At 47.5% G+C, this 11494-nt stretch overlaps 1 protein-coding gene across 1 annotated transcript; it reads left to right on the top strand.

Annotated features, from left to right (window-relative positions):
- The first annotated feature begins 984 nt into the window (after positions 1–984).
- Positions 985–9497, top strand: LOC113988192 (ER degradation-enhancing alpha-mannosidase-like protein 2). Its single transcript, XM_027721541.2, has 11 exons — positions 985–1141; positions 1212–1322; positions 1402–1441; positions 1940–2045; positions 3312–3437; positions 4074–4285; positions 5315–5456; positions 5683–5807; positions 6482–6626; positions 7767–7888; positions 8855–9497. Exons 1-11 carry the CDS (start codon positions 1023–1025, stop codon positions 9338–9340), a joined length of 1734 nt encoding a protein of 577 aa, XP_027577342.1. The 5' UTR covers positions 985–1022; the 3' UTR covers positions 9341–9497.
- The last annotated feature ends 1997 nt before the right edge of the window (positions 9498–11494 follow it).

Raw genomic sequence — 11494 nt, 5'->3', positions numbered from 1 at the left:
CAGGAAGGATTTACTGTGGATCAATGCAAGTCTAAAGGTGCAGGTGTAGGGAGAGCTCTGCCAATCATGATGTTAAAATTCAACCTGGTTGAACAGCAGGGTGCCAAAATCAATGTTATCACACTGGGAATACAGGCTTGGGAATCCTTCCTGGTGTGAGCCACAGCGCTGATGGTAGAATCAGAGTGGTTTAGGTTGGGAGGGACCTTAGAGCCCATCTTATTCCACCCCCCTGTCATGGGCAGGGACACCTTCCACTAGCCCAGGTTGCTCCAAGCCCCGTCCAATTCGGCCTCGAACACTTCCAAGGATGGAGCAGCCACAGCTTCTCTGGGCAACCGGTGCCAGTGCTTCTAGAAGTGATCTTAGGTTGAAAACAAAAATAAAAAGGCAAAAAGGAGAACGGGGCAATCCCTTCCCGAGCAGCTGGGCCCTCCGCCGGCAACACCTCCTTACTGTGCGAACCTCACAGCACTCGTTATCTTTATTTCTGGGTGTGAGAGCATCACTCCACCGCTGCCCGCTTACCCCGTGCCCCCCCACCCGCCCGGGGAGGCTCATCTCTACTGCAGGCGCGCTACTGCCTCCGGGGAGGCACCGCCGGAACCTCCCCGTTCTCTGCGGGCCATCCCGGCGATAATTTCCGCAGCCGGAGCCCCACAGCCCCAACAACACCACCCCGATCCCCCCGCTCCGTCCCCGCTCCTCCCGCCCCGCCCCGGAAGCAGCCGCACAGCCCCGAGCGCTTCCGCCAGCGCCTGCGCCGAGCGCTCGGCGCTCCCATTGGCTGGCGGGCGCGGCGGGGGCGGGGCCAGGAGAGCCGTAGCTCTCCAGTGTCTCCAGACACCCATTGGCTGTCGGCACAGGAGGGGCGGGGCCAGAACTGACGGAGCGTGCTCCCATTGGCTGGCGGGCAGGGCGGGGCCAAGGGCGGGGCGGGTGCGGGATGGGTGAGCGGGGAGGGCTGCGGGTGAGATCCAGGTGAGATCCAGGTGAGATCCAGAGGAGGGGCTCCCCCGGCGATGCGGGGGCCCGGTGCGGCCGTACTGCGCTGCCTCGGCTCCCTGCTGTGCCTCTGGGCGCTGCGGCTCCCGGCGGGCCCCGTCGCGGCCGCCCGCGGGCTGGACGTCGCTTCGTACCGGTGAGTGCGGGGCGGGGACCGGGCCGGGCCGGGTTGGGCCGGGACTGAGCGCGATGTGCCTGTGCTGCAGGGAGAGGGTGCGGGCCATGTTCTACCACGCCTACGAGCACTACCTGGAGAGCGCCTTCCCCTACGACGAGCTGCGGCCGCTGACTTGCGACGGGCAGGACACCTGGGGCAGGTGAGAGGTGTCCCTCTCCCTGAGCGTCCTTTCCCCACCCCCCCGCCGGGTCTCACCTCGCTTCTCTCCTCCTCCACAGCTTCTCCCTCACGCTCATCGACGCCCTGGACACACTGCTAGTGAGTACGAGCCGGCCCTGTGTGGTTTTGTGGATGCAGAGCTAAGTGTAAAAAAGAATAAGCAGAGAGGAGGTGGAGTTAGAGAAATAACCACAGTGCTCGTAACTGCGCTGGAGTCTCGTGTTTGGCGTTGTTCCTGAACACCTGCAGCACCCACACTGTGCCCTCAAGGCCATTGAGAGCTGCCTGCACACCTGGTTTTTACGTGGCAGTGACAGAAAGTCATTGACCCTGGAGCTTTGTGTTTCACTTGGCATCACCCCTGGGGAGCAGGTGGCCAGAGCTCCCCATCCCTCACACCTCCTAACTCTGGAATAAAGGCCTAAAATGTGTCCAGAAAGCATTTTAAACACAATGAAACTGTCAGTCCCCTCTTTAGTACTATCTGTAATTAATGATTTCACAAAATAGCAAAACAAAACTAGAATCAGCACTGAACTGTCACTTGTTTTCCCATGAACTCTAAGCTTTGTTCCCTGTTCTTCTGCTCCCCTGCAGATCTTGGGGAATGTTTCTGAGTTCCAGAGAGTTGTCAATGTGCTGCAGGAAGGGCTGGACTTCGACATTGATGTCAATGCATCTGTCTTTGAAACCAACATTCGAGGTGAGGTGGGTTTTCCTGGGGGGTTTGTGGTGGATTTCCTTCCTGTTCAAGCCTCTGAGCTGCACACAAGGGTAATGTGAGGTGGTGGTCACAGGGAATTTTTGGTGCAGAGTGACAAGACATGTAAACAGGCAAAAAAATCCCAAAGAAATTCACTTCCTTTTTCTCTTTGCACGTCCCTCTGAGCTTCCTGCCCCAGCAGAAACAGAAGTAGACGTGGCAGTTTCAATATTCTGGTGTGAGGTTTTGAGCCTTGGAATAAACATCTTTTCCACTGAAACAGGACAGATTATACCCTGTCTTCCTTCACACACTGTTTTGGAATAGGGATTATTAATTTCTAGTTTTGGCCTTTTCTCCTTGAAAATCACAAAGGCCTTTGGAGTCTTGTACCTGACTGAATTCCTGACTGCTTCAGTGCCATCCAACTAAAAACACTGTCAGGGTACAGTGTTGTCTCTCCTGTCAGATATTGCTGAGCCAACTTTACAGCAGTGTAATTTCTCTGTGTTTGTGGTGGTTATTGTTACCGTAGACAAACCTGTGAAATAACTAATATTAACTAATATAGCTATATTAGCTATATAAAACTAATAGCTAAATATAGCTGCCTCTGTCAGTCACGCAGGAAGTTGTGTCTCTGGCCTGGGCAGTTTTCTCCAAGGAGTTTAAGAACTTTACACAAACATAGTATTCAACTTTCTGGAAGAAATGATTCAGAATTCCTCTCATAGAGGTTCGTGTTCATTACACTGCTGTATAATGTCATATATACCCTGATAGTCCTCAGGGCAGTGCAGCTGTAGTAGGGCAAGTGGGATCTGATGCTTCTAAAGAAATATATCATAGAATCTGAGAGTGTTTTGGGTTAGAAGGGACCTTAAAGACCATCTTGTTTCCAAGGGGCAGGGACACTTTCCACTACCCCAGGTTGTTCCAACCTGGCCTTGGACACTTCCAGGGATGGGGCAGCCACAGCTCTCTGGGCAGCCTGTGCCAGGGCCTCCCCACCCTCGTGGGGAAGAATTCCTTCCCAATATCCCATCTAACCCTGCCCTCTGTCACTTTGAAGCCATCAATCACCCCTTGTGCTGTCACTCCACACACAAACTTGCAGGAACAATCCAACTGCTCTTCCATGGCGTTTGAATGAGGCCGGGAAGGATGAGCCACCTCACTTCTCTTCCCTGTAAAACCGTGCCTCTGATAAAGAGGAATAGAACTGGTGTTCCACATTGTTCAGTGGGTTCTCCTGTGCCCTTGCAGTGGTGGGGGGGCTCCTCTCTGCCCACCTGCTCTCCAGGAAGGCTGGTGTGGAGGTCGAGGCGGGCTGGCCATGCTCGGGGCCTCTCCTGAGGATGGCAGAGGAAGCAGCTCGTAAACTGCTGCCAGGTGAGCCCTTGTTTGCTTTATATCACTGTGCTGTGGGTTAGGAGGTGGCTGCTGGCTTTGGTGAACATGTACAACTTGATGGGTCAGCTCATAAACCAGCCCTGTGTTCCCTGAGCTCAAAGCAAGTTTAGTTTGCAGGGAAAATGTGGTTGTGTATGTGCATATCAAGTGTTGTATGGGCTTAACACATCAGTTTGTGGCTTGCTGAGGGGAAATGTACTTCATATAAATAATAAATAAAGGCTGTGAAACAGCAGCTTGTAAAGACAAGGAGATGCAGCCTTATCTCCTCTCTGTGGGCTGCAGCTGGGATGTGTTCCCTGATGGCATGGCACTGTCCACCCAGGGCTGCCACGGAGGGATCACAACCTCAGTGTTGGCACTTGGCTGGAAAAAAAGTAGGGATGCTGCTCTGGCAAGGTGGAAGAGATGCACAGTACCTTCCCAGGACTGTGTGTACCTTGGGACTGCCCCTCCCAGGGTCACACTGCTGCTCATTGTGTTCTTTGAAGTCTCTGCAATCACTCCAGTCCCACTCCTTGCCTGTGTGCAGTGGGCTGTGAAGCACACGTTGGCTTGAGAGTCTGTTAAACATGACCTTGAACACTCATGTGACCCAAAAATCCTGTGTTTCAGCTTTCCAGACCCCAACTGGGATGCCCTATGGCACAGTGAACCTCCTGCATGGAGTCAACCCTGGGGAGACCCCAGTTACCTGTACTGCTGGAATTGGTACATTTATAGTGGAATTTGCCACTTTAAGCCACCTCACTGGTGACCCAGTGTTCGAGGACGTGGCCAGGAAGGCTTTGAAGGCCCTGTGGAAAAATCGCTCAGATATTGGGCTGGTGAGTGAGGAATGGACTTGGACTGTGCTGCTTTCTGTGTGGTTTTGTGGATGCAATGCTGAGTGTGCAAAAGCATAAACAGAGAGGAGATAGAATTGGATAAATAACCACAGTGCCCATAACTGGGCTGAAGTCTCGTGTTTGACATTGTTCCTGAACACCTGCAGCATCCACATCTCTGCTTTGCTAGTGCAGCCCAACATTATCCCATTGTTCTGTCCCCTAACAGATGTGGCTGGGAGACAAATCCCTCCTGCTGGGTAGTGCAGCTTTTGTGACAGCAGCTGTAGCAGATTAAATAAAAGATCTGTCTGATGCCTGGTGGGACAATGGTCTAGGGAAGAGAATAAGAGCACGGCAAGTGCACCAAGATATTCCCAGCCTATTTAGCTTTGGTGTTTTAGGAATATCCAGAGCTGGAAGTGTTACCTCGGTGTTCACTGTCTCCTGGTCTTTTCTACTGCTGCTTTTTTAGCCTGTGTGGAAAACTTGGTGCTGCAGATGTGAAGTGAAACAGATTTATTCATACCCTGTGTTTATTGAGACAGATTTATTCATAGCCTGGATGAAGAGTTTTGTTTGTCCTTTTGTTTGCTCTGGGATTTGTTTCTTTTTGGTTTATACCCCTAATCCTCATTCAAGAAAGAAGCTGAATAGCTATTTTTTTTTCATGTTTGTTAAGCAAGGCATGACTGTGTATTTTATTCATCAGCTGTGTTTGTTCATAGGCTGAAGAGTCCCAGGTCTGAAGGGCCTATTTAAATAGTAGCATGGCAGCTCTTGTGCCTTTGATATTCTTGGCCTCCATCTCTGTATTTGCACCTCTTTATCCTTCTTTACTCTTTTGTAAGATCAGAATTAGGACCAGACACACCCATGCTGAATGAAGAAAATGCTAGTTGGACTGGGAACCAGCGGTCTGGAAAAAGGTCAAGGGTTTCTTGCGTGGGGGTGTTGTGGGGATTTGTTAATTCTAAATTAGTAGAAATGCTTTATTTTCACTTTAACTTCCTCCTTCCCCTCTTGCAGGTGGGGAACCACATTGATGTGATCACTGCCAAGTGGGTGGCCCAGGATGCTGGCATTGGGGCAGGAGTGGACTCCTACTTTGAGTACCTGGTGAAAGGAGCCATTCTCCTGCAGGACAAGGAGCTGATGTCCATGTTTCTGGGTGAGTGTTTGGTTTTCTGTGTGAAGGGGCCCAGCAGTGCTTGGCTGGCACTGTGGAAGGAGAGGATGAAGGATCTCACAGGGTACATTCAAGAATGTTCTTGAAGCCTTTGCTGTGATACTTTTGAGCAGTCTGTGATTACAGAATCACCAAAGTGATTCTCCTTCTTAAAAAAAAGATTTTTTTTTTTTTGTTGGCTTACCTACCCATCTGCATGTCTTTATAGAATATAACAAAGCTATCAAAAATTACACCAAGTTTGATGACTGGTACCTGTGGGTTCAGATGTACAAAGGAACAGTGTCCATGCCTGTGTTTCAGTCCCTGGAGGCCTACTGGCCAGGCTTACAGGTAAGAGCTGTCAGAGCACATGGTGATTTTGTTTGTCTGTCATGGGTCAATCTTTAATATAAAAGTTAGAGATATAACCCTCATCTGTGCAGGTGTAAAAGTTTGGTTGGACCTCTGGTGGAATCTCTGCCTGTGGAAGAGCAGATGTTGATTTTATCTACAGTTTACAAAAAAGTCTCCCATCCAGCATCTTGGGAGGGCAGTTCTGTTGTAGCACACTCCACTGACAGTGGTCTCATAATCCAGATGTAAATTTAAGGAAAAAGAAATTCCCACCTCTTTTCCATCACCTCATAAATGCTTTCTTTGTGTGAATGCTTTCCCACTGAGTGCTTTGCTTTCTCATCAGTCCTTGTGTTTGGACTGAGACTTTGTTATCCCCACTCAGTGCTGTGATTGATTAAACGTTTGACTGAAGAAACACAATCTTCTTTAAAAAAAATCAGGGACTTTATATTATTTCAGGTGTGGGAATGTGATCCAGCAGAAAAGCAGCATGTAACTCTCCAGTCTTACCAATTCCTAAGGCATCATATCCAAGTCTTGTTTCCACCATTCAGACCTGCTGAAATATCCATTTCTGTCACTACTTTACCTATAGGAGTGTTGCTGCATCAATTCCTTTGCTGTTTGTTCTTCACTCACATGTTGCTTTGTTAATTGTTCTCTCCCAGAGCCTAATTGGGGATGTGGATAATGCCATGAGGACCTTCCTCAACTATTACACTGTCTGGAAGCAGTTTGGGGGGCTGCCTGAGTTCTACAACATTCCCCAGGGCTACACAGTGGACAAGAGAGAGGGATATCCACTCAGGCCTGGTAAGCAGAAGTGGAATTAAAAGGGCCATGGACTCCTGCTTTTGCTGTGGTGGTGAGATCAAATGTTAGCAATACCTGCCTTCCACAAATTCCTCCTCCAGTTTTGCTCTGACTCAGTTCCTCACCAGGAGTTTGCAGAGTCAAAACTGCACGTTTTGTTTTCCACCATTCACAAAGACAGGGCTGCCTTTCAAGGAAGGAAGACAATGCTACCATAAAAAGGAGGCCCGTTAATGAATTGGCTTCACAGTGTAGGATTTGACATATTTAAGTGTTAGGTTGTCTGACATGAGATGTTTCAGTCATGTTAAAGGGACTGTTTGTGTCCTTTAAATTTAGGAAGTGAAAGTGAGTTTGAATAGACCACTGTACTTGTGCTGGGTTCCTGAAATAAACTCATTCTGGTTGCACTAGTAAAGCTCAAGATCTAAGAGAGATTCTGTGTTGTCTGTGATACTGCAATGAAATGATCTTTTTTTCTGATTTTTTACAACTCTGACTGAAAAAAAAAAATCAGATCTGATTATTAGGTCCATAAAACTTTGTGCATGAGAATAATTAATTTCCTTTTGGTCTGAGTGTTCAGGTGACATCCACACTGGACAAATCCACCAAAAATACTCATTGGCATTAACTTTCAAATGAATTGTAGCATCCAAAAAGATCTTAGTAAGCAAACACAGCACAGTGCATATGTTGCCTATTTAGAGTGTTTGCATGGTGCTTGTTTTCATGATGTTTTGGATACCCCTGTTTCAAGAGACTTACAGTGTTGTTTAAAATTGTATTTTGGGCATTGAATTTCTTATTTGTAATTCTTTCTAGAAGCAATTTTTTTTTCTTCCTTTGACAACTGAGTTTTAATCTTCTTCTCTCTTGCTCCCCCTCCCACTCACTGAATGTGGGAGGGAGGATTAGTCACTCTTACCTGAGCTGATCCAGGCTGGTGAGAGGGAATTTCTTAGTAGCACATCCTCAGGAAAAGCAAATTTGTGCCTGGAGCCAGAGGAAATTCAGTAACTAGATTATTTATCTGATCATTCTAAAGGATTTTTAAATTAGCTGAGGAGTATGCCATCATCCCTGTGTGTGTGGTTTGGTAATCTTTGGTATTTGCAAATGTCTGGGGTGTCTTTGCAGAGCTGATTGAGAGTGCCATGTATCTGTACCGTGCTACAAGAGATCCCACGCTCCTGGAACTGGGAAGAGATGCAGTGGAGTCAATAGAGAAAATCAGCAAGGTGGACTGTGGGTTTGCAACTGTGAGTGCTAAATCATCTGCTAAATTAGCTAAATGGCTGCTGAAAATCAGCTTTTAGAAGGTGTTCTCATTAATTGTGTTTTCCCATTGAGTTAAGTGGTCACTTTGGTGGAAACATGAGTTCTTTTTCAAAAAAGCCCCTTTTATTTCTCTGGGAAGCTGATCTGGTCATGTTTCTGGTAGTAACTTCCCTCACAGTGTGAACAGTGGGCCAAATTCTGTCGTGGGCTGTTGCAGCAGAGCCCAAAACCCTGGAAGGCATCAGAAGCTTCTCCTGCATCCCAACCAGGTGTAGCACCTGAGCAGGAAGGTTCAGGGGTAGGAACCTGCCTGCCACGTTCATGTGGGATTCTGCTTTCCCACTATGCCTTGAAAATCTGATCAAACACACAAGAACTGCAGGGAGTGATTTCTCTAACATCATTTAATGGGGATTTCAAACATACCATCAACTACCACCAACTACTTTTACAAAAAACCCTTAATATATAATGGGAATTAGGTCTTGTGATTTGGAAAGTAGGTAAAAGCCTTATGATTTTTTTTTTCTTTAGTAGGGGAAATGATGGGAAGCTCTTCTCCTTGCCCAAACTGAGTTGGCAGAGGGCAAGTTTAGATGTTAGAAAGAAATTCTTCCCTGTGAGGGTGGGGAGGAGGCCCTGGCACAGGCTGCCCAGAGAAGCTGTGGCTGCCCCATCCCTGGAAGTGTCCAAGGCCAGGTTGGATGGGGCTTGGAGCAACCTGGGCTAGTGGAAAGTGTCCCTGCCTGTGGCAGAGGGTGGAATAAGATGGTCTTTAATGTCCCTTACAACCCAAAGTATTCTGTGATAAGAAATAGGGTGAATTGATGTCATACTGGGCTGTTAACTGAAATGAATTGCAAGCTGGCTTTATTTCCCCCCACCCCGACTTCATAACTTAACTGAATTTGATGTAAGTGTAACCCACTCTATTTCTTCCCTTGTAGATCAAAGACTTGAGGGATCACAGGCTGGATAATCGCATGGAATCCTTCTTTTTGGCTGAAACAATCAAATACTTGTACCTGCTGTTTGACCCAGACAACTTCATCCACAACGATGGCTCAGACTTCGACGTGGTGGTTACACCATATGGGGAGTGTGTCTTGAATGCTGGAGGCTACATCTTCAACACAGAGGCTCATCCCATCGATCCTGCTGCCCTGCACTGCTGCAGGAAGCGCAAGGAAGAGCAGTGGGAGGTAGAAGACTTGATGCGGGAATTCTACTCACTGAAGAAAACCAAGAAATTCACTTTAAAAAGACCCTCTGACCCCGGTGAAGGGGAGAGTGCAAAAGACCCTGAAGATGCAGAGAAAACTGGAGAGAAGAGAAGATCTAAGAAGAGCTCACACTCCCTCCTGAGTTGCCCCAGTCAATCTTTTAACTCCAAGCTTGCAGTACTGGGACAGGTCTTCCTAGATAACACCTGATCCCTTTTGCATCTTCAGTGTAAATTATTGAACTTGTTTCAGACTCTGGGAATATATTTTTATAGTTTCATAATGGAAAGTGTTGTACCTCACAATGTGAATTGTGTTATGAAGTGAAACAGCTTCCCATTAAATTCTGCTACTGCTCCTTCATAAACCAGGGCTCAGATACCACCTGTTAATGCTGTCCAGGGGCTGATCTCAGAGCAGTTCGTTGCCTGAATAGCAAAGAGGTTTTCAGAAAGAGAAAGAAAGGTCTGCAGGTTAAAGGTGCCTTGTTTAGTGCATTTTGGGAGATTAGTTTGAAGTTTTACAGGCTTAGACAGAGTCCCCAGCTTACTTTGTTCTCTAAAAATGAGCCCGAGTGGCTCCCTGTCATAAGGGGAAAGCAGGGATTACTGGCTGTAGCTTCCCTTCTGAGCCTGCAATTCCCTGTGTGCTCCATCTTATCTTCAGGTTCTTTGTAAACGTGTGATTCACCTGAAAGAGCACTGGCCAGTCTAGAAAACCTGTTGATTTTGAGGTGGAGGCTCAGATTTGAAGCTCTGGCAGGTCTGTCGAGCCTGAAGGGTGGCATGGGGGAAGCAGAGCACTTGGAACTGGGAAAAGTGCTCTTTTTAGAATCAATTTGGTCAGTACCACCTGCCTAAAAAAAAAAGCTGAGTGAGTGTCCAGGTAATGTCTGGACAGGAAACTGAGATGGAGGATGGACTAGCAAAGGTTTGATTGACACTGCAGTGGAGCTTGCTTTCTTTTTACAGAACCTGACATGCTTTTCTGATGAAGTTTCCTCATTTCCTTCCTCTTTTCAACTTCCCTTTGGGCTTCACCTCACTGCACGTCAGCCCTCCAGTCAGTGGGGCCCAGCTGAGCTGCACACGAGGCTGTTCTTGGTGTTCAGCTGACTTGGCAAATCCAAACCTTTCAATGTGTTATTAGTGTCTTTGCAGCAGGTGTATGCAACAGTCAGAAAGGGAGAAATCAGGAGTCTTACCAAAAGATTTTCTTTCTGAAGGAAAAACAAAAAGAGGGGGGCAGAAAAGCGATAGACTTTCTTCAAACCTGCTGGAGTGTGAGGAGTCTGGAGGAAGCACACAATCTAGGGTCACTGGAGTGGGTTAGAGATACAGGATAAATAAATCCCTAGGGCCAGCAAGATACTTAAATACAACTGGGCCAATGCCCCGTCTGTGCCCATGTTGGGTTGCTTTGAGAAACCATTTTTTGTTTTGATCAGTACTAGTACTGTAAAATTACATAAAATCTGCGTTTTACCCTTCAGGGTGGAAATCCTGTTGCAGTTGTGAGTAAACTCATTGTAAGAGACACTTAAAATGTTTGGACAGGCATTTTGGTAGGGTTGTTAACCTGTAAAGGTTCTGCTTCTGTCCTTCTTTCCCACAGCAGGTGGGACAGCTGCTGTTCAGGAATTCTGCATGGATACAGCGATTGCAGGGGAGATACTGAGAGAGGAGCACCCTAAAACTGAGGCATTGTTGGGCAAAGATGGAGCTCTTGTTAGTGGCTCTGTGTTGTAACCCTGGGTTATCTTTTTCTTTTCCAGCTGTTCACGTCTCACACACTATTCATTGTCTAATCTGTTGAAAACAAAACACAGGCCTTCTCCTATGGCTTTGCTAAGTGCTGGGTCCTCATTTTCTCTCGGAGTTGCCCCATCCATGAAGCAGAGGAAAAGGAAGGACTTAAGAGGCCAGGCTGCAGATCTCCAGCTCAGTAAATCTCTGCTAACCAGGGCATTTTGGCACCCTCACCCTTGAGACTCCAGTAGCAGAACTAAGGGGCAGGAGCCTTAAGAGATAACATTTTTCCTCAGCACAGAGCCGAGAGAACTCATCTGCCCACAGCAACTGTGAGAGTAATCAGATGGATCTTGATTAGTGCTATGGGTTGGGTGAGTCAGAATAACACAGGACAGCCTTAATTTTGGTTTGTTCCATCTCACCAAGACTTTTAACTGAAAGAACTGACAGGAGCTCTTAGGATCCTTAGTAAGCCTTTTTTAAATGGAAAACTGGCTTGGCCTTGTTTCTGGAGGGCGGAGCATGCTGGAGTCTCAGGGGCACGTGTACAAATTTTGCTGTTTCACAGGCAGTGTGAGGAAGGGCAGATGTCTGGGAATCTCTAAGGAATGAT

Source organism: Pipra filicauda, unplaced genomic scaffold (genome assembly GCF_003945595.2).
Source record: "Pipra filicauda isolate LSUMZ 115617 unplaced genomic scaffold, ASM394559v2 scaffold424_size589613_pilon, whole genome shotgun sequence".
Lineage (NCBI taxonomy): Eukaryota > Metazoa > Chordata > Aves > Passeriformes > Pipridae > Pipra > Pipra filicauda.
The sequence above is the reverse complement of the archived record's forward strand: the minus strand, read 5'-3'. Positions and strand labels throughout refer to the sequence as shown.